This window comes from Hydra viridissima, unplaced genomic scaffold (assembly GCF_058129835.1).
Source record: "Hydra viridissima isolate aposymbiotic clone 2 unplaced genomic scaffold, HvirCarnegie_v1 scaffold_9, whole genome shotgun sequence".
Taxonomy (NCBI): domain Eukaryota; kingdom Metazoa; phylum Cnidaria; class Hydrozoa; order Anthoathecata; family Hydridae; genus Hydra; species Hydra viridissima.
In genome coordinates, this window is record NW_028324308.1 from 12,124,084 (window position 1) to 12,147,236 (window position 23,153).

Sequence of the window (23,153 nt, forward strand, 5' to 3'; positions counted from 1 at the left end):
TATTATTATTATTATTATTATTATTATTATTATTATTATTATTATTATTATTATTATTATTATTATTATTATTATTATTATTATTATTATTATTATTATTATTATTATTATTATTATTACTATTATTATTATTATTATTATTATTATTATTATTATTATTATTATTATTATTATTATTATTATTATTATCATTATTATTGTTATTATCATTATTATTGTTATCATTATTATTGTTATCATTATTATTATTAATATTTTTATTATTATTATTATTATTATTATTATTATTATTATTATTATTATTATTATTATTATTATTATTATTATTATTATCATTATTATTATTATTATTATTATTATTATTATTATTATTATTATTATTATTATTATTATTATTATTATTATTATTATTATTATTATTATTATTATTATCATTATTATAATTATTATTATTATTATTATTATTATTATTATTATTATTATTATTATTATTATTATTATTATTATTATTATTATTATTATTATTATTATTATTATTATTATTATTGTTATTATTATTATTATTATTATTATTAATATTATTATTATATTATTTTTTATATTATATTATCACTCTCATTATTAAAAAGATATTAATAAAAAAAACAAAGAGAATATTAAATGGATGTAGATAAACATGAAATTTTTCTTTTTGTTCGAATTGAGAGAATTCATAACATTCAACCAAGTTTAAATGTAGAAAAATCAAATTTGAATATTATACCAGAACCTCTTGAAATGCTTCCTTCATTGTTTGGTATAGGAAGTTTAGCTAAGACTTCTGTAATTGGCACCGACCACTTATTTTGTATATCAGGAAAGTAAAATATATTAAATCCTACTTTTTTATTCAACAAATTAACAACCAAAATGTTTCCATTTATTTTTTCAATTCTGCAAACAAAAGCTAACGTTGCATTGTTAACTGTTGAAGCACATTGGACTAAATAAAAAGAGAAAACTTTTTGTGTCTTATCATAAATTCAGCCAGCAATTTTATTTTTGCTCCATAGTTCAGGACATTTTTTCAAAGTATAACTATATTCATATGCTAAAATTCTAACTTGGTAATAAGTTAAACCATAATTTATTTTTGATGATTTAAACATATAATTTTCTAAAATAGCTTCTTCTGCATTAGTAAATACTTAATTCACAGAATATTTGGTTGAAAAGTTATCACTTTTCGATTTCCTATTATTTCTGAGCATTTTTATTCTGTAAGCTAACGTACTTTTAGAGCACCCAAATACACCTGTAGCTTCTCTTAACTTCATTGTTTTATCAAAAACATGTTTAATTGCAATTTTTCCTCGTTTAACAGTCTTTCACATTTCTTTTTATAATTGCGCACCATTTTTAAACTTAGCATAATTTTATTTGTAGATAAGTTTGTTATGATCCGCAACACGTCCTAATTTCCCCGTAAAAATTGTCCAATGCTGCCTCAACCCTGATCTCAGGAAACATTCCGCAATTTTTTTGTGAAAAAACTAACGATATAATGTTTAGAAGGAATTTGCATATTACAATTTTATTAAAAGACAAAAAAAAGTATATAAGTTTATAATATTTTATAAATTTTATGAACTCAAAAAACAGCGTGATCCGCCAATTTGTATCAAGTGATCCGCCAATTTATATCAAGTGATCCGCCTAATATTATGATTGTTTGAATCAAACTCCTTCAATTTTAACGATTGTTTTACAAAAAAACAAGGTGATCCGCCAACTTATATCAAGTGATCCGCCTAATATTTTGATTATTTGAATCAAACTTCTTTAATTTTAACGATTGTTTTACAAAAAAACAACGTGATCCGCCAACTTATATCAAGTGATCCGCCTAATATTTTGATTATTTGAATCAAACTTCTTTAATTTTAACGATTGTTTTACAAAAAAACAACGTGATCCGCCAAATTATTTCAAGAGATCCGCCAAACTTTATGAAGTGATACGCCTAATATTTTGATTGCTTAAGTCTAACTCTATAAGTTTTAATGATAGTTCTACCAAAAAACAAAGTGATCCGCCAATTTATATTAAGTGATTCGCCTAATATTTTTATTGTTTAAATGAAACTCTGTAAAGTTTAATGATTGTTCTACAAAGAAAAAACGTGATCCGCCGATTTATATCAGGTGATCCGCCTACTGTTGTCATCGGCAAGAGTGAATGTTTATTGCTTAAAAACAAAATCTTACTTGAAATTCTTTTATTCAACTGCTTATTAAACTGCTTATTCATCAAAATACTCTTCTTATCACAAAATTCTTTCTCTTCTTAAAAATCCTCTTTAAATCTCTTAAAAATTCTTTTCTCTTAAAATCCTCTTTAAATCTCTTTTTCTAACAAAAACTCCAACTTCCAGATTCTTTCTTTTTTTTTTGAGCTTTTATAGTTTTTGCTTGTTTTCCAGTTGCGATATCTTTTCATTTATTTATATGGCAGGTTGATGAGTCTTCATGTTTACGTCTTTTCTCAGTTGTGGTTTTTAACTGTATTCTTTTTGCTTTATCATTTATTGATGTAAAGAGTGGACGAGTCATCTTGTATGTGTCTTTTCTGATCGTTGTTTTTAACTTTTCTTATTATCGCTTTATCATTTACGAGTATTCGCGTTTACATCTTTTCTCAGATGTATTTAGCTTTTCTTCTAACGCTTTATCACTCATTTATGTGAAGAGTTGGTGAAACTCTGTAAAGTTTAATGATTGTTCTACAAAAAAAAAACGTGATCCGCCGATTTATATCAGGTAATCCGCCTACTGTTGTCATCGGCCAGAGTGAATGTTTATTGCTTAAAAACAAAATGTTACTTGACAGTGTAAAAAAAACTCAAAGCAAAGTTTGGAATGAAAAAGAGAGGGGGCTATACAACATGAATTTTAATTAAATATATTATCAAAAGATTTTATTTAAAGTAGGTTTTATTTAGTAGTAAACTTACGTAAAACTTTTAAAAGAAAAACAAAAACCATTATCAAAATGCAAGATATATTTACCATGAGGAACTAAAACTGCAAGGTTGTGGTTACCGATGTAATGGATAACAACAAGATCTGTCCGACTCAGATCACAGTACACAAACTTCTGGAAATCATTTGAAATTCCGGTTGGTGTAACTGTGGCAAAATGGATCTTTGTGTAAAGTGGCAAAGCCCGAGGAATTTTACTGGACCCATTTTGCTTCCACCTATACCCATCTGCCCGCCAATCGTTTAAAAAAAAATAATACTAATAATATATATTTATATATACAAACATATATACATTGCATATACAATAAACAACCACAATATTTACATGCAACATCACTTGGCAACAAATAAGGAGAATTTAAACTTTTGTGTGAACTAAAAAGAGCATGATTTAACAACTCATCAATTGTATAGTTAGTAGGTTCCACAGTATAAAATAAAAATAGATATGGCAGGTAAAAAGGTGGAAATTGCTGGAATTATTGGAATTGCTTTATACATGGAAAACAACTTCACATCATATAAATTTAGTGACAGTAATCAGGACAACCAAAATTGTTGAGTAAAAAGAGCAAAAATATAAGCAAACAAACAAAGTTCAAAACATGCAGAGGTAATAATAAAAAATACAGCTGAGAACAAACCAAGTTTATACCAAGGTACGAATTCCTTATAAACAAAACAGAAAATTTATGGAACATATTCAGGGTGTTAGCTAGCCTAATCATTAGCCAAATGGCACCGAGTATACTGTAGAATTCCCAATGGGTTTAAAGTTTCCAAAATTCAATACCTCTTTTTTTTTTTTTTGGTAGTAGTGGTAGTAGTGGTAGTAGTGGTAGTAGTGGTAGTAGTGGTAGTAGTGGTAGTAGTGGTAGTAGTGGTAGTAGTGGTAGTAGTGGTAGTAGTGGTAGTAGTGGTAGTAGTGGTAGTAGTGGTAGTAGTGGTAGTAGTGGTAGTAGTGGTAGTAGTGGTAGTAGTGGTAGTAGTGGTAGTAGTGGTAGTAGTGGTAGTAGTGGTAGTAGTGGTAGTAGTGGTAGTAGTGGTAGTAGTGGTAGTAGTGGTAGTAGTGGTAGTAGTGGTAGTAGTGGTAGTAGTGGTAGTAGTGGTAGTAGTGGTAGTAGTGGTAGTAGTGGTAGTAGTGGTAGTAGTGGTAGTAGTGGTAGTAGTGGTAGTAGTGGTAGTAGTGGTAGTAGTGGTAGTAGTGGTAGTAGTGGTAGTAGTGGTAGTAGTGGTAGTAGTGGTAGTAGTGGTAGTAGTGGTAGTAGTGGTAGTAGTGGTAGTAGTGGTAGTAGTGGTAGTAGTGGTAGTAGTGGTAGTAGTGGTAGTAGTGGTAGTAGTGGTAGTAGTGGTAGTAGTGGTAGTAGTGGTAGTAGTGGTAGTAGTGGTAGTAGTGGTAGTAGTGGTAGTAGTGGTAGTAGTGGTAGTAGTGGTAGTAGTGGTAGTAGTGGTAGTAGTGGTAGTAGTGGTAGTAGTGGTAGTAGTGGTAGTAGTGGTAGTAGTGGTAGTAGTGGTAGTAGTGGTAGTAGTGGTAGTAGTGGTAGTAGTGGTAGTAGTGGTAGTAGTGGTAGTAGTGGTAGTAGTGGTAGTAGTGGTAGTAGTGGTAGTAGTGGTAGTAGTGGTAGTAGTGGTAGTAGTGGTAGTAGTGGTAGTAGTGGTAGTAGTGGTAGTAGTGGTAGTAGTGGTAGTAGTGGTAGTAGTGGTAGTAGTGGTAGTAGTGGTAGTAGTGGTAGTAGTGGTAGTAGTGGTAGTAGTGGTAGTAGTGGTAGTAGTGGTAGTAGTGGTAGTAGTGGTAGTAGTGGTAGTAGTGGTAGTAGTGGTAGTAGTGGTAGTAGTGGTAGTAGTGGTAGTAGTGGTAGTAGTGGTAGTAGTGGTAGTAGTGGTAGTAGTGGTAGTAGTGGTAGTAGTGGTAGTAGTGGTAGTAGTGGTAGTAGTGGTAGTAGTGGTAGTAGTGGTAGTAGTGGTAGTAGTGGTAGTAGTGGTAGTAGTGGTAGTAGTGGTAGTAGTGGTAGTAGTGGTAGTAGTGGTAGTAGTGGTAGTAGTGGTAGTAGTGGTAGTAGTGGTAGTAGTGGTAGTAGTGGTAGTAGTGGTAGTAGTGGTAGTAGTGGTAGTAGTGGTAGTAGTGGTAGTAGTGGTAGTAGTGGTAGTAGTGGTAGTAGTGGTAGTAGTGGTAGTAGTGGTAGTAGTGGTAGTAGTGGTAGTAGTGGTAGTAGTGGTAGTAGTGGTAGTAGTGGTAGTAGTGGTAGTAGTGGTAGTAGTGGTAGTAGTGGTAGTAGTGGTAGTAGTGGTAGTAGTGGTAGTAGTGGTAGTAGTGGTAGTAGTGGTAGTAGTGGTAGTAGTGGTAGTAGTGGTAGTAGTGGTAGTAGTGGTAGTAGTAGTGGTAGTAGTGGTAGTAGTGGTAGTAGTGGTAGTAGTGGTAGTAGTGGTAGTAGTGGTAGTAGTGGTAGTAGTGGTAGTAGTGGTAGTAGTGGTAGTAGTGGTAGTAGTGGTAGTAGTGGTAGTAGTGGTAGTAGTGGTAGTAGTGGTAGTAGTGGTAGTAGTGGTAGTAGTGGTAGTAGTGGTAGTAGTGGTAGTAGTGGTAGTAGTGGTAGTAGTGGTAGTAGTGGTAGTAGTGGTAGTAGTGGTAGTAGTGGTAGTAGTGGTAGTAGTGGTAGTAGTGGTAGTAGTGGTAGTAGTGGTAGTAGTGGTAGTAGTGGTAGTAGTGGTAGTAGTGGTAGTAGTGGTAGTAGTGGTAGTAGTGGTAGTAGTGGTAGTAGTGGTAGTAGTGGTAGTAGTGGTAGTAGTGGTAGTAGTGGTAGTAGTGGTAGTAGTGGTAGTAGTGGTAGTAGTGGTAGTAGTGGTAGTAGTGGTAGTAGTGGTAGTAGTGGTAGTAGTGGTAGTAGTGGTAGTAGTGGTAGTAGTGGTAGTAGTGGTAGTAGTGGTAGTAGTGGTAGTAGTGGTAGTAGTGGTAGTAGTGGTAGTAGTGGTAGTAGTGGTAGTAGTGGTAGTAGTGGTAGTAGTGGTAGTAGTGGTAGTAGTGGTAGTAGTGGTAGTAGTGGTAGTAGTGGTAGTAGTGGTAGTAGTGGTAGTAGTGGTAGTAGTGGTAGTAGTGGTAGTAGTGGTAGTAGTGGTAGTAGTGGTAGTAGTGGTAGTAGTGGTAGTAGTGGTAGTAGTGGTAGTAGTGGTAGTAGTGGTAGTAGTGGTAGTAGTGGTAGTAGTGGTAGTAGTGGTAGTAGTGGTAGTAGTGGTAGTAGTGGTAGTAGTGGTAGTAGTGGTAGTAGTGGTAGTAGTGGTAGTAGTGGTAGTAGTGGTAGTAGTGGTAGTAGTGGTAGTAGTGGTAGTAGTGGTAGTAGTGGTAGTAGTGGTAGTAGTGGTAGTAGTGGTAGTAGTGGTAGTAGTGGTAGTAGTGGTAGTAGTGGTAGTAGTGGTAGTAGTGGTAGTAGTGGTAGTAGTGGTAGTAGTGGTAGTAGTGGTAGTAGTGGTAGTAGTGGTAGTAGTGGTAGTAGTGGTAGTAGTGGTAGTAGTGGTAGTAGTGGTAGTAGTGGTAGTAGTGGTAGTAGTGGTAGTAGTGGTAGTAGTGGTAGTAGTGGTAGTAGTGGTAGTAGTGGTAGTAGTGGTAGTAGTGGTAGTAGTGGTAGTAGTGGTAGTAGTGGTAGTAGTGGTAGTAGTGGTAGTAGTGGTAGTAGTGGTAGTAGTGGTAGTAGTGGTAGTAGTGGTAGTAGTGGTAGTAGTGGTAGTAGTGGTAGTAGTGGTAGTAGTGGTAGTAGTGGTAGTAGTGGTAGTAGTGGTAGTAGTGGTAGTAGTGGTAGTAGTGGTAGTAGTGGTAGTAGTGGTAGTAGTGGTAGTAGTGGTAGTAGTGGTAGTAGTGGTAGTAGTGGTAGTAGTGGTAGTAGTGGTAGTAGTGGTAGTAGTGGTAGTAGTGGTAGTAGTAGTAGTAGTAGTAGTAGTAGTAGTAGTAGTAGTAGTAGTAGTAGTAGTAGTAGTAGTAGTAGTAGTAGTAGTAGTAGTAGTAGTAGTAGTAGTAGTAGTAGTAGTAGTAGTAGTAGTAGTAGTAGTAGTAGTAGTAGTAGTAGTAGTAGTAGTAGTAGTAGTAGTAGTAGTAGTAGTAGTAGTAGTAGTAGTAGTAGTAGTAGTAGTAGTAGTAGTAGTAGTAGTAGTAGTAGTAGTAGTAGTAGTAGTAGTAGTAGTAGTAGTAGTAGTAGTAGTAGTAGTAGTAGTAGTAGTAGTAGTAGTAGTAGTAGTAGTAGTAGTAGTAGTAGTAGTAGTAGTAGTAGTAGTAGTAGTAGTAGTAGTAGTAGTAGTAGTAGTAGTAGTAGTAGTAGTAGTAGTAGTAGTAGTAGTAGTAGTAGTAGTAGTAGTAGTAGTAGTAGTAGTAGTAGTAGTAGTAGTAGTAGTAGTAGTAGTAGTAGTAGTAGTAGTAGTAGTAGTAGTAGTAGTAGTAGTAGTAGTAGTAGTAGTAGTAGTAGTAGTAGTAGTAGTAGTAGTAGTAGTAGTAGTAGTAGTAGTAGTAGTAGTAGTAGTAGTAGTAGTAGTAGTAGTAGTAGTAGTAGTAGTAGTAGTAGTAGTAGTAGTAGTAGTAGTAGTAGTAGTAGTAGTAGTAGTAGTAGTAGTAGTAGTAGTAGTAGTAGTAGTAGTAGTAGTAGTAGTAGTAGTAGTAGTAGTAGTAGTAGTAGTAGTAGTAGTAGTAGTAGTAGTAGTAGTAGTAGTAGTAGTAGTAGTAGTAGTAGTAGTAGTAGTAGTAGTAGTAGTAGTAGTAGTAGTAGTAGTAGTAGTAGTAGTAGTAGTAGTAGTAGTAGTAGTAGTAGTAGTAGTAGTAGTAGTAGTAGTAGTAGTAGTAGTAGTAGTAGTAGTAGTAGTAGTAGTAGTAGTAGTAGTAGTAGTAGTAGTAGTAGTAGTAGTAGTAGTAGTAGTAGTAGTAGTAGTAGTAGTAGTAGTAGTAGTAGTAGTAGTAGTAGTAGTAGTAGTAGTAGTAGTAGTAGTAGTAGTAGTAGTAGTAGTAGTAGTAGTAGTAGTAGTAGTAGTAGTAGTAGTAGTAGTAGTAGTAGTAGTAGTAGTAGTAGTAGTAGTAGTAGTAGTAGTAGTAGTAGTAGTAGTAGTAGTAGTAGTAGTAGTAGTAGTAGTAGTAGTAGTAGTAGTAGTAGTAGTAGTAGTAGTAGTAGTAGTAGTAGTAGTAGTAGTAGTAGTAGTAGTAGTAGTAGTAGTAGTAGTAGTAGTAGTAGTAGTAGTAGTAGTAGTAGTAGTAGTAGTAGTAGTAGTAGTAGTAGTAGTAGTAGTAGTAGTAGTAGTAGTAGTAGTAGTAGTAGTAGTAGTAGTAGTAGTAGTAGTAGTAGTAGTAGTAGTAGTAGTAGTAGTAGTAGTAGTAGTAGTAGTAGTAGTAGTAGTAGTAGTAGTAGTAGTAGTAGTAGTAGTAGTAGTAGTAGTAGTAGTAGTAGTAGTAGTAGTAGTAGTAGTAGTAGTAGTAGTAGTAGTAGTAGTAGTAGTAGTAGTAGTAGTAGTAGTAGTAGTAGTAGTAGTAGTAGTAGTAGTAGTAGTAGTAGTAGTAGTAGTAGTAGTAGTAGTAGTAGTAGTAGTAGTAGTAGTAGTAGTAGTAGTAGTAGTAGTAGTAGTAGTAGTAGTAGTAGTAGTAGTAGTAGTAGTAGTAGTAGTAGTAGTAGTAGTAGTAGTAGTAGTAGTAGTAGTAGTAGTAGTAGTAGTAGTAGTAATCTTAGTTGGCCTCATTTTACGATTTGCCTAGCTCTGGCACTACAAATTTTGCCCTCATATTACAATATTTTGCCTGCGTAACAATATTAAGTTACACAGAATGTTCTCATCTTACGAATCTGCCCTTATGTCACAAAATGTGCATAGCATGAGGGCAAAAACTGCACTTATGTTAAGCTACATAGTAACATCAGGGCAATTGTCATAAAACTTATTTATTTTAAGATAAACGATTAAGCAAGCAAATTGGTCAATTTAAACATGGCAAAGTTTGATGTATTAGTGGAATGATTAAGATTGATATAGTAATAAATTTAGATTGATAATATAGTTAGAACAATAACATATTAATAAATAATATTTATGTTGAACATATATGTAATAATATCTAAAATAAATTGAATAATGATATTGACAATATATTAATTAATTAAGATTGATAATAAAGTTAACTAATACCTTAATCTAACTTTATTATCAGCAATAAACACAAATTTATTGCTACCTAGGTAGTAATTAATCCGTGTTTATTGTTAAACCAACAATGTTATTGAACTTTTTGTTGACTAATCATACTAATTAATAATACCTTTGAGGTCCTCATTGATGTAAGTTCTGTTTTTTTGGTACTATAACTAATAGAGATTTACAGAGATAAAGAATAGAATCAGGAGTAATAAAGTAGCAAGCATGGTAAAGAGATACAACCTTAGCAGATGGTTAAGATCAGAAGTAAGATTTGATCCTAAAAGTCAAAGGGTAGATGACTCATTCAGTACATTACTGTTCATAAATATAGGAAGATCTAGATTTTTGCGATAAGGATTCCCCGAAAAAAATTTAGTCTTATCTGAGTTAGAGATAATTCTCTATCAAAAAAAGAAAAAATATTATAATTTTATTTTCATAGCAAAATTGTAAGTTTAATTTTATAAAAAAGTTAACTTTGAAAATTTGTCTCACCCATTTTAGGGCTAGAAGTTTGGGTTACATGAGGGCTTCGAACTGGGATTATAGATATATTCCTGTTTATCATAAAATATATTCCTGGCTAACACCCCAACATTGCCACAAGTCAACAAATGTAAACAGTTTCAAGAACAAATTAGACAAATATTTATCATTAAAAAAATTAACTTAATAAGTTTTAATAGTAATAAAAATTTTTAATACTAATAAAAAGTATAAAAAATTTAAACAAAAATTACTTTTGGTCTTAAGTCTTCTAAGTAGTTTTTGTTTAAATTTTTTATTCTTTTTATTAATATATACCTATATTATCAAAAGTGAGTTGTCAAAGTGAGTTTCTAATTCACTCGCTGTTAACACATAGCTATGTGTTAACAGCGAGTGAATTAGAAACTCACTTTATATACTACTACTAAATTATATTTTATATACTACTACTAAATTATATATACTATTAATAAATTATAATTATAATTATAATAATAATACACATTTTATATACTACTACTAAATTATAATAATATTTTTAACAATATAGCAGTTACTATATTGTTATAATTTATGATTGTTTTTAGGCAAATACAATGAAAGCACATTGGTGCTCACATTTTAAAATCATAACACAGATACTTTTAAACAGCATGTATAAAAAAGGTCATTTAAAAATCTGCAGATTATTTTCTTTAGCATGTCTTACACTGACATAATATAAAATAGACACAAGCATGTAAGTTTGTTATGGAGCCATTTTACAATAATAAATAAATCTTCAAATAAATTATAATAGGAAAGACAATTTTTAGCTTCAAAAAAATGCTACATATTAAATGACATCTTGAAAATATTCAATATAATATTAAATGACATTTAGAAGTCCTTTCATATTTATTAATAAGATATCTTGCTTTACTATAGCATAGCCTTAAGTAAAGGATAAAATATGCCTAAGTAATGTTACATTTTACTTTAAACATATTAAAAGAAACAAAGCTATATACAGTCTTGTAGACTACATGTAGGCTACAGTCTACATTGTAGATTACAGGTATAACTTCTTTAAATGTGTTTAAAGTCTAACTTTACTTTAGGCATCGTAATTGATTTTTACTAGTATAATCCAAAAACTATGCTATTTACTACATTATACTATTTTAGTATACAAATATATTTAAAAAATACAAATACAATACAAGTGCACTGAAATATTGCTGCCTAACCTTTTCCATGATTCACTTGTATGACATAAACTTCGCCTGCCTTAGGATTGTTGAGTGTAGTTGTTCTATCTTCATTATTGCTCTTGGCGATAAGATTTGCAATAACCTCTATTATAAGGTGCTTTATGCAACCTATCAAAACAGGCACAGCCATTTACTAAAAAGTCATCATAAAAATATTTAGCAATATGTTAGTTCAGGTTGAATAGGGTACCGTTGCGGTTCTAAAAATAGATTTAATAAATATTTCGCAAAGTTTACTGGGATCGAAATGCGGACAAACATAACAAAATGCAAGTAAGTTTACTATCAGTGCAAGTAGAAAAATTGTCTAAGGGTGCAACTAAACACTGTTGTTAGGGTTTATGCACATCAGATTCTCGCTACCCTGAAAGTTTGCCACCTGGTATATTTTTTTTAAGATTATAAAAGATTCGATGACAAAATGTGAAAGCTTCAGCAAAGTTTGAGAACAGATAAATGCAAGATATGGCTTCATGCTTGTGGTCGTAAATTTTTTCCTACGTATAAAGTTAAAAAAGACATCTATATTTGTTCTTTGCATTTTATTGGAGGAAAGGGTCCTTCTGAAGAAAATCCACATACTATATGTGCGAGTCATTTAAAAGATCAGTTGGAGAAAAATAATAAAAGAAAAAGAAAATTACCGATTATTCGAAATAATGTTTCTAAACTGAAAAGTTTACATCGTGTAGATTTTATTGTCGAAAATGATAACAACAATATTAACACAGTTTTTAATCTCTCTGTTAGTTCTTATAACACTACAGACTCTGTAACAGTTACAGAGTGCAATATTGATGATGTTATTGCTGGGAATAGCCATGATTTTATTGTAGATTCTTCTGCATCATTTACTGCTACAATATATGATAAATCTACTCAAACTATATATGATAAATATATGCTTGGAGCAAAGATTGAAACAATAGTTTTAAAAAATAGTTTAAATCAAAATCAAGAAAACCACACTGCTCTTTTAAATCAGACTTTACCTAATTCGTTGCATTGTTTAGTTGCAAATACAATGTTTATGGAAAATATTTTATTTTTAAAAAAAAGTTGCAAATATTTTATTGGTATTACTGAATTTCAATTTTCTACTTTGTACAACTTTCTTGAACCAGCGAAGTATAAACTTTCATATTGGAACAGCTCTAGGAGTGTGAGACTTGAAACAAAGTCTTTGAAGTTATCTGTAAAAGAGCAACTCTTTGTCACGTTGTTGAGACTAAGAAGAGGTTTCAATATTTTTACTCTTGCTCATTGGTTTAATGTTAGTGAATTTTTTATTCGTTCTATTTTCACAACATGAATAATGTTCATTTTTTATCATTTTCAGGAGCTTCAAATTTTTCCAGAAAGACAAGTTTATGAAAGAAATTGTCCAAAAGTATTTAGACTATTTAAGAATATCCGTGCCATCATTGACTGTATAGAGTTTAGGTGTGAGGTGCCAGAGAATTATGTGCAGCAAGGAAATACTTATTCTTCGTATAAAAGCCATTGCACAATCAAATGTCTTATTACAATTAATCCAAATGGTGCTGCATCATTTATATCAGATTTATACAAGGGTAGCATTAGTGATGTGGCTTTATTTCAAAAGTGTGGAATTATGGAGCTTATTAACTTTCAAGATTCCTTTCTTGTTGATAAAGGATTTACCATTCAAGACTTGCTTCTACAAAAGCAAGCAACTATATTTATTCCACCATTTTTAGGTGACCGTGAAATGTTTACGAAAGAAGAGGTAATGCAAACAAAATAATTGCAAAAGCACGAGTCATGTTGAACGATTTAATGAACATTTGAAAAAGTTTAGATTACTTGATAGAGTAATGCCTCTTTTTTTAGCACCAATAGCATCTCAATTAGTCTTTGTTGCATTATGCTTGGTAAACTTTCAACAATGTTTGTGTGTTTGAATATCTTCGTATTAAATACATTTGGATGTTTTTACTTACTTTTTATTTTGTAAGTTTGTTAATAATGCATCTTATTCCATAGGATTTAAGAATAAACACTAAATTTCAACCCTGAAAACTGTATTCAAATTAGTGTTAAATAATTTTAACTTGCTTTTTTGTGTGTATTTGTTTAAGTAATTGTTGTTCCTTTGTTTTAACTTATAATAGTTTTCTTTGGTTGGTACTTTCTTTGGTATTTAAAAAGAAAGTAATATAATTAAGTTTGAAATTGTTTTTTAATGAGTTGGGGATTTTTGTCGTCGTTGTTTAGCTGATGGATATTTTCCTTGATTTGTTAAATAATTTTTAAGTTAATTTTTAATTTAATTACTAAGTTGTTAAATAAACCAAAAAGTAGAAGTAATACATACATGGTGTCGGCCAGATTAAACAGGGAATAGTCACGGAATTCAGTTTTCTCCCAAAAAAATCAGGGGGAAAACAGGGGAAATGACTACTTGTCAAACTTGCATGACCTATGTCAGTTGTATATCATGTACATAATGTAAAAGTTTATTCAGCAGGTTTCTTTTCATGGCCTTCTATTGATACTTTGAATGTAGGTTGTAATGATATTTATATTTCCATTCAAAACCATTTCTCTAAGCGAGTTTTAGTTGATTTTCTCTGAAGTCGAGCTTTCGTAGCTTTAAATTAAGCCAGGGAAAACAGGTCGAGAAAAGATTTAAAAAATTTAAAGGATCTTCGAATAGTTTTGTTCCAGGAATATCATTTTCATTGAGAAAAACTAAGGCATTTGTTGCAGTCTTATTATACATTTTTATGTTGTTTGTCCGCATTTCGGTCCCATAATCCTTAGTTTTAACTTATTTAAAATATGCGTGACGAAAGCAAAACGGTACCCCATTCGTTTGCAGAAATTTAAAAGTGCCGTGTCACTTGAATGATCTGATCCGCCCTGCCCCGCCGTTTGTACCTACTCAGAAAACTCCCATTTAGTTATTATAATGTTTTTCAATTATTTTGAAAGTTTATTAAAAGAAGCAGCAGAAAGTTTTCTGCGAAAAATAAGTCTTTTAGGTGATTAGCTTTTCTGTTAATTCACCTTTTTAAACTATTTTCGTTAAAAAAAAAAAAAGGAAGATAGAACAGCATTTTTATTTTAGGATTGGACCAGTGTCCATGTAAGTATCCAGCCGATTCTTGGACTGAAGATCCGAGTCAATGGCCTTTTTTAAGTTATCATAATCTTTATCATTACCTGATTAAGACTCCATGTAAGGAATATTTTTAAATAGTTGTTTAAAAGCCAATTTAATTCCAATATTCATTAGTTTGATTGGCTGATGTTGTAAGTATTTATGTTTGTTTTGTGAATATTTATGTTTGTTTTGTGAATATTTATGTTTGTTTTGTGAATATTTATGTTTGTTTTGTGAATATTTATGTTTGCTTTGTGAATATTTATGTTTGTTTTGTGAATATTTATGTTTGCTTTCTGAATATTTATGTTTGCTTTGTGAATATTTATGTTTGCTTTGTAAATATTTATGTTTGCTTTCTGAATATTTATGTTTGCTTACACTTGTTTTTAAGTTTCAACATCGTTTTGGGATCTTTTCTCCAGAAGCTATGGAAAATTACAAGTCATTAGAGGCTTAGAAGTACCTTCAAGAAGGTTGGGTACAAATTGTTGTTCACATGAAAATAAGTCAAGATATCATGATCTTAAAATGTGATGTTCGATCTTCATATAGAACCACATCTCCTAATCATAAGCCTTGGATAGCTCTTAATTTATTTGGTAATGTAGTGACTGCTCACTGTAATTGTAAGGCTGGGTAAGTGTCTGTTGAGCATTTGAGTATGATAATTTAACACTTAAAAACTCTTGTGAACTTTTTTTTTAAATTATTCAAATGCGATGATATTTTTTAAACATGTTTTTATTTTATTTACATCTGTAGTTAATTTTTTTTAACAGCCTTAGTGAAACATGCTCACATGTCGCTGCAATGTTATACAAAATAGAAGCTGCTGTTCACATTGGAATGACATCGTCCACACCAACTGATTTACCATGTCAATGGAATCAAACATTTATTAAAAATATTGTTGGTTCCCCAGTTTCATCTATCAATTTATATTCTGATGCTGCTAAGGAAAAACTTAAGAGAAAAAGAATAAGGAAAATGCTTGTTTCTCCAACCAATATTGAAAAAAATGAGTTTTTGTCAGGTTTGCAAAGTATACAGCCCAAAACAGCTGCTCTTCATTTGTTCAAAGATTATGATGATGAATTTTTTAAAACAGCACAAATATTTTTTGCAGGTTCAGCTTGAAATGAGAGTTACTGGAGTTAGTTATTGTGATTTTATGGTATGGACACCCAGTGAGTTTAGTTTTACGTATTGAACCTGACAGCAGTTTTATCGAATCTGTGTATAATAAATGTGATGTTTTTTGGAATATGTTTATTTTGAGGGAATTAGTAAAAAGAGAAGTTGAATCAGGAATGAAGTTCCCCACCTTAATTTCAAATGAAACTGTCAATTAAAATGATAATGTGTTTTGTATTTGTAAATCTAAAGGGTCAGAAAATGGCAATGCAATGGTAGGCTGTGATTCATGTGGTAACTGGTTTCATATTAAATGTATATCTTTAAAATCAGTGCCAAGATCGAATGTATGGCATTGCAATAGCTGTAAATACAAGAAAAAGTCTGCAAACAAAAAAGTAATATTTTTTCTAGTTTTAGCAAGCAAAAAAACTTTTTCGTTTTTTAAATATTTTTTTAGAAACTAATGCAATAATGGAGCAGTGCGAATGCTGAGAAATGAAATGAAAAAAGCATCATTTTGCTGAAATAAAGATTATCAAATTTTTGAATAACGGCTATTTTCATAGCCACATATTTTTAAAAACATAAAGGCATATGATTCAATATCGAAAAAACTATTACAGACAGTGGCGTATCTAGGGTAGGGCAGGCAGGGCACGTGCCCTGGGCGCCAACCTAAAAGGGGCGCAAAAGAGGCTAAGCATAGAGCGAGAATATACCGAAGAAATTGATTTTGACAGTGTTATTAAGAAATTTGCAGCAATTAAAGCCAGAAAAAAAAAGTTGTAATATATGTTACATAAACAAATTGTTTATTTATAATGAATAATGAAGTTTTATTAAAAGTTTGTGTCATCATTTATTAAAAAGTTGAAGTTTATGTGGGGAGGAGGGGCGCGAGATCGGTGTTTGCCCAGGGCGCTATTTACCCTAGGTACGCCACTGATTACAGATTAGCTAATTATCTAGATTAATTATCTTTGAGATTGCGGGGAATATGCAGTAAAAGAGTTTGATTATCTGATCGAGAGAAAGAAGTTGACTGCGGATCTGGGTACCATTTCGTGTTTTTTCTTTATTTTAAACAGTATTTTACATTAAAACAAAACTACCGTATTTTATGTTTATATTTCTCCGCAAGTTTTTTGTTTTTCCAAACTGATTTTTAGCTATTTTGGACAAACTAAATGTTAAGTGTGAGATGTAAAATGAGAGTAAAATCTTCTCTAAAACATAAAGCTTCGTAAAACTGTAAAATATGTGTAATCTTGAAGTTCACCTTAACTGAAATTGTACGAACCGATTAATTTACTGAAAAATCGTGTTAACAGATTATTACATTTTTGACCGTATAAACTGTACGGAAATATTTACAAAAATTTTTTATACTTTTTTAACGAAGTCAAACTCCACACTCAACTACCTAAAAATATTTAATGCCATGTTAAGACTATATTGAAAGCAGATAGCTTATTGGTATGACCAATATTTTACGATACCTAGAAATGTAAAATTGTAAATTAGACAATCTAATTTGCAGTTTTACATTTAATGATAAATTTATTTTTATACTTTTATTTACTTTTTATACTATTCTCACCCACCCTTGTACTAAGGACTCGAGAGTATGGAAAACGTTTTGGGTATGCAAAAAAAACTAAATTAATCCCTAACAACACACCGCTTGCCCTACCTCCCTCCCTTCATCCTTCACGACGACCTTGCTTATTTAATGTAAACAATTCTCTACGTCAAATAATGCTTTTATTGAGATATGGAAATAGCCGTTTTAAGAAAAATTAGAATGAAGCATCTTTATTGAACACAATTCCATCCCCAAGGTTTGCTAAAGCAGCACAAACTGTTACAACTTTGTCACAATTAAAAAGAGTAACTGATGTAGCTTCATCAGTTATGTTTTTAACAGATCGCGAAGGCAATACACCTTGAAGAATGGTGTAACGATTTTTTAACAGCCCAATAACTCTTTCTATATGAATCCTTACAGATGATATTTTGCGAGATGTTTCTACCTCTGAAGCAGAGAGTTGTGCTTTACCCTTTGTAAAGACTGGATTAATTAACACAGAGCAACTTCCAGCTGCAAAATCGTCTTTTAAAGTAAAGCCTCTATCTGATAAGATTTGATCACCTGAAATATGAAACTTGCTAGATGTAAACTCTGGTTCTCGAGTTATTTGATTATCTGAAGCTCTCCCACCATAACATTTGGAAATAAAGTTAATTGTTTCAAGAGGTGTGCATGAGATAAGACATTTAATTGTACAATGTTTTTTATATTGGCTGTAAAATTGTGCTCTTGCCATAAGAGATGATGGTGATTCCACATAAATCTCAAAACAATCAATAATTGATGTCTTGGGAATTTTTTCTTGAAAACAGGAGGGATTGTTTCATATATATGATCTCGATCTTGCATTTTTATTAAAAATTTTAATTTTACATACATAATGTCAATCCATTTCCAAAAGTTATCCAATGCAATAGTTTTTTTAAAGCCAAACATAAATGATAACATGTCAAAGTTAATGTTGTGTCTTAACTTTACTAAGCAGAAAACAATTTGATCTGCCGAATCCAATTTTTTTAACAAATTTTCTTGAGCTCCTTTGCATAGGAAACACAACAGCTTTTCTAATACTGGAAGACTAACTCCAGTAAGCATATTTCACTTATCAGGATGGGCTTGAATTTTATTTATTCCTAAACTGCAGTTGCTATCTTTTATTGACAACCACTTTGACATAAATAAATCTCTTTCTAATCAATGGTTATTTATTTCAGTATATATTTGTTGTCTTTCCGAAGTTGTCACATGTCTTCCAATGTCAATTTCAGATTTCTCAATTAAACTTATTTCCGAATTCAAAAGACTATTGGTTGAACTTTGCTGAATATCGATGTTTACAGTAACACTCTTTTCTTTAAAATAGGATAAAATACATATAATATTTTGTATACTTATATTACGTTTAAATAACTTTTAAATAATCAATACTTTCTATATAACTCTTACTAGAATCTTGGACTGGAACATCTTCATTAAATAAAGGAACACTGAATTCTGAAAAATATTTAAAAATTTTTTTTAAATTTTTGCAAATAAAAGATAATAGCAAAAAGTAAACAAAATTAAAAATCAAAATAGATAAATTAATTTTAAGTTAAAAGTAACTGATACCTTGTTTACTTACAATGCTGGAACATTGTTCTAAATTCTGTTATGTAGAGATTTACCAATGTCTGGAAAAATATATTTCAAAAAACTATACAACTATCCAAAATGTAAAAAGAAAAAAAAAATGAAATAAAAATTAATTTATACCATGACTATAACTGGAAGATTGTTCTAAAACATTTTTGTAACATACAGGAGCAATGATATCAGATTGTTGCAAACACCCTTCAGTATTAACTTGGATATCATTTTCTGTTTAATATAAAATAAATTTCTTTATTTTATGAAAATTTACTGAAGTAGTTTTAAAACATTTACAACCTCTACTTTAAATGACAATGAATATCATTATTGTTTATATACAACAATTTAAATCATAAATAACTAAATGAAATAATTCATTTTTTCACTTACTTTCATTAATTATCCTCTTTTTTTCAATGAAAAAATCAACTTCGTCACTTATTGATTGAGCAAATAGTTTTAAGTTTTTGCATGCAGAAACACTCATTTCTGAAAAAAAATTGAAAAGTTCAACAATGTCAAAGTAATTTTAAAAAATGACAACAAAGCAGACAATAAAATTTACTTTGTCTATTTATCCTCCTTTTGACTCGGTTAATTATGTTATTATTGACATTTCTTTGAGGAGAACTTATTGTTGCAGTATTAAAAACTGAAGAAACTGAGTCGGGATGTTTCTCAAAGAGTTCTCTTTTACCTAAAACTTTTAAAAAATGTAGTATTTATTGAAATTTATTTAGTATACAAAAAGCTTAAGAAATGCTGTTTACCAGTAATAAAGTGTGCTGAACAAACATAATCATTCGAAGATTTAGGAGAACACAGCTCGACGAAGTGCTACCTGCAGCGCGATTTATCGCATTTAACCATTTTCTTCTAACCGTTCCATTCTTAGGAATGCGATAAAATTTAAGTTCTTTGTTTTTTTTTACAATTAGCTGTGCAACCTACAACACAACAACTCCTTGGCATCTTTTTGTTAATTTATTTTGCAGTTCGGCGTGACGTCACGCCGACAAGATGGATTGTTGATTTTTTTATTTATGTCGCAGAACATATCCCTTTCACTATAAATGCAAAAAATAAATCCTTGTGTGGAGTAAATTTCTTTGTAAATCCTTACACTTAAGAATTAAAAAAATTAGAAAAAATATCAAAAACAACAAAACGTTTGTAGAAAAGTTACCTGACTGCCTTAGTGAAAGAAATCCAATGACGTTTACGAGTGAAAGTATTTTTAGTCGACGAATATATTTAACATTGTTGAAGAGTAAGTATTTTTTGGATTATTCGCATCATCTTAAACTACCCCTGTCCTAAACTGGGGTAGTTTAAGATAATGCGAATAATCCAATCCCCCCTCTCCTCCACTATTATTATTTTTATTATTATTATCAAAACTGATGTCTGAAAACATGATGTCTGAATTCATGTCGTGAATGAACGCTAAACAGATGTCTATCTTATAGATGTCTTTTAGATGCATTTTATTTGCTAAAGTTGCATCATTTTAGATGCATAAAAGATGTGCAATTTATGTCTACTTCAATTATTTTTTATCGTATAAAATGCCTCTAATAGACATCTATAAAATAGACGTCTTTTTCGCGTTCATTCACGAAGTGAATTTAGAAATCTTTTAGACCAGTTTTTAGATGCATTTTAGATATCTTTTTGCCTGCTGGGTTGAGCACTAAGCATTCAGAAAACGAAGAGCACACACCAAAAAATGCAAAAATAGCTAAATTTATAACACTTGAACTTCCAGCAGCATTAGACAGAACTGAGATGTCTGATAGAAAAACTGTTTTTACCTTTGTAACTACAGCTACAAGTTTTGGACATGGCATTAATAATTTATAAATATTTATTAATCAGTTAGCACCCTTCCTAGCGTTAGAAGAAAAAGTAAGAAAAAATTGGCAGAAAAGGAGAAGCAAGAATTTAATCAAAAACATCCCTCTTGTTGTACACTCAGATGGGAAACTGTTGCTAGATGTCACCAATGTTGTTAATAAAAAAGTTGATTGTTCGGCTATATTAGTGACGGGTGAAGACACTGAAAAGTTACTTGATCTGCCAAGAATATCAAAAGGAACTGGAGCAACCAGAGCTACGTCTACTGTAGCGAGATTCATGGAATGGGAAATAACGGAACAAGTTATTGGGATATGTTTTGGTACACCCTCTAGTAACATTGGTATAACATTTATACAGGAGCTTGTACACTAATAAAAAATTTATATATATGGTCTGCAGTTATCACATACGTGAAATCATAGTGTCTGACGCTTTCAAATGCTGCTTTGGGTTAACCAGTGGTCCAGATATTTTGATTTTTAAAAGGTTTATAGAACAATGGAATTTCATCAACCAAGAAGAATATAAATACCTCAGTAACAAAGACTTGAAAGATGATCTTTTGAAACGTTTGAAAGATGAAATTATAGTATTTGTAACTTTGCTTGCAAACAGGAAACAACCCATGACTATATAGAGTTTTTAAGACTGACTCCATCATTCTTGTTGAAATTCCTCCAAGAGGAAAACGATTCAACGAGTATGGTGCTTCTCACCATGCTCGTTATTTGTCTAAAGTAATCTACTGTATATATATACATGTTTAGAAAACAGTTTGAAATGACATCAAAAAAAGAGAAAGCATTGTCCTTTAACTTTGCATCTCTAAATACCATGAACGTTGGTGTCAAGTACGGTATTCCATTTAAGACAATAGAAAACCATGCCAACAACCAAAACACAAAGAAACCTGGCAGTCAAATAGCTCTGAAAGATAAGGTCGAAAGGTAGGTTTGTGAAGTAATTAAAGTGGTTGCAGATCCATCATTACTTAAAAATCAATAAAACTCAAGTTTCCAAGTTCCAAGACAACTTGCCAGGAACGGATTGGTGTAAATCTATCATGTTGAGATTTTCAACTGTCTTGTGATTGCGGATGAGAAATAATATTAAAAGAGCTCGTGGAAAAGTTTTGGTCGAATGAGTTAATAGATTATTTGATTACATGAATGGCTAAATTGAAGATACTCCAGCTGCTAACAAAGTGAATTATGATGAAGCCAACTTTTCCGATAAAATAGGGAAGTTTTAAAGTCATAATCATCTTTTATAAAGTCTCTGATAGTTTTGATCAATTTATTCTTCTCATTGAAGGGAACAACCAAGTTTATTGTGATGATTTTTATCTAATAATAAAAGGAAAAACTAATTTGAAAATGCTTCTTTCGTAGTGTTGAGTTGTCACTTAAATTTTTTTAGGCAAAATATGAAACAAATATCAAAAATGTATTGATAATCAAAGTTATCCTTACATAGCACAAAAAATGAGTAAAAATTGACATAATATATTTAAATCATTCAGAGTGTAAAGTCGCCGCAAAATTTGAAAATCGTCAAAAATCAGCATTTGTTTCTGGAAACTATAAGTTAAAGTTCACAATTCTGTTTTTTTTTTTTGTTTTTTTTTTCAACAAAAAAATTGGTGAAATCTTAGCTCTCACATGAAATTTGAAATTCTTTTATTTCAAATGCCTCTAATTATTTTCGAAATTTTCTGCTTAGAAATTGAAAAAAGTGTAAAGTCGCCCCATTATACGGTAACCTCTGAATATTGCTCAAAATGGCTAAAAAATTGAGCACAATTTTGTTTTAGTAATCATAACCACTCAAAAATTAAAATTTCTGATTTTGTTTTTTTTATCATCATCTAGTATGTATGTTTATATAGTATATATATGTAATATATATATATAATATATATATTATATATATATTATATATATATATATATATATATATATATATATATATATATATATATATATATATATATATATATATATATATATATATATATATGTATACAAGTATATATTTGTGTGTGTGTGTGTGAGTGAGTGTGTGTGTGTGTATAGCATGAGGGCAACCCAACTACCCAATCATAAATACCCAAACACTTGTTTCCTTTCCTGTCTTTCCAAAAACTCTTTTTCTTAAATCTATCAGAAATTCTCCTAAAAATCCTGCTAAAATTATCCCATTAAAATCCTCTTATAAAAAAAAATCTATCAATCTTCCATAAATTATTCCCGAAATAACTTCTCTTGATTTTCTCTTTCTTTTCCTATATTCCTGAAGACGTTTCTTAAATCAAGTTTTGTTCTTTTTTTCGTTTAGACAATACAATTTATCTTAAAGTTTGTTTTGTGCTTTTGTTTCGACCTCTTAGTCATGGTTCTCTAAAACAGGTTTTACCTGTTGCTGTTTTTTTTTATCTTTGGTCTCCATTTGTTTGTAAAAATCATAAGGTAGTTCCAGAACTTTTGCGAACCTTACTAATTGAGCTACAATTGTTTTACAAGTGTATTATCGTTTTACAAGTGTAGTTAGAATTGGTCGATATTGTGAAAACAGTATTAAACTTTAATACTGTGACTGATTTACTTTTCATGCAATTGTACACGTGTCCACTTAGTGTTTCGGCTAGCACTTTTCTTTGATAAAATTGATTATAAGATTGAGTCGAATAAAACTTAAAGAAGATGTTTATAAATTTTTTCGTTTTCCCTCCTCATACTATAGAATCCCAAAATTGTATAGATTTTTTATAAAAATTCTAATGTATTTTATATCCTGGGATGGTAGTGGGCAGCATCTTAATATCTCATAAGATGGAGTCACCAGCTATTATTGCATATTTTCATCGGCTCAAACGTCCTGGATTC

General features: G+C 30.9%; 2 protein-coding genes and 2 pseudogenes across 4 annotated transcripts; 2 read left to right on the top strand and 2 right to left on the bottom strand.

Moving 5' to 3' along the window:
• Positions 1–2,406: 2,406 nt before the first annotated feature.
• Positions 2,407–11,116, bottom strand: LOC149884093 (uncharacterized). Its single transcript, XM_090098988.1, has 3 exons — positions 10,892–11,116; positions 3,048–3,248; positions 2,407–2,842 (listed from the first exon to the last, which is right to left on the bottom strand). Exons 1-3 carry the CDS (start codon positions 11,043–11,045, stop codon positions 2,817–2,819), a joined length of 381 nt encoding a protein of 126 aa, XP_089955114.1. The 5' UTR covers positions 11,046–11,116; the 3' UTR covers positions 2,407–2,816.
• Positions 11,117–11,149: 33 nt separating this feature from the next.
• LOC145189583 (uncharacterized) lies at positions 11,150–13,564 on the top strand (annotated as a pseudogene). The gene is made up of 2 exons (XR_016456015.1): positions 11,150–12,153; positions 12,255–13,564. The product of XR_016456015.1 is annotated as an uncharacterized LOC145189583 (transcript).
• A 372-nt stretch (positions 13,565–13,936) lies between these two features.
• On the top strand, positions 13,937–15,679 carry LOC149884094 (uncharacterized). Its single transcript, XM_090098987.1, has 2 exons — positions 13,937–14,684; positions 14,828–15,679. Exons 1-2 carry the CDS (start codon positions 14,545–14,547, stop codon positions 15,183–15,185), a joined length of 498 nt encoding a protein of 165 aa, XP_089955113.1. The 5' UTR covers positions 13,937–14,544; the 3' UTR covers positions 15,186–15,679.
• Positions 15,680–16,984: 1,305 nt separating this feature from the next.
• LOC145190883 (uncharacterized) lies at positions 16,985–19,719 on the bottom strand (annotated as a pseudogene). Its single transcript, XR_016455927.1, has 8 exons — positions 19,595–19,719; positions 19,179–19,475; positions 18,974–19,105; positions 18,799–18,897; positions 18,532–18,636; positions 18,388–18,417; positions 18,223–18,270; positions 16,985–18,128 (listed from the first exon to the last, which is right to left on the bottom strand). The product of XR_016455927.1 is annotated as an uncharacterized LOC145190883 (transcript).
• Between the last annotated feature and the right edge of the window lie 3,434 nt (positions 19,720–23,153).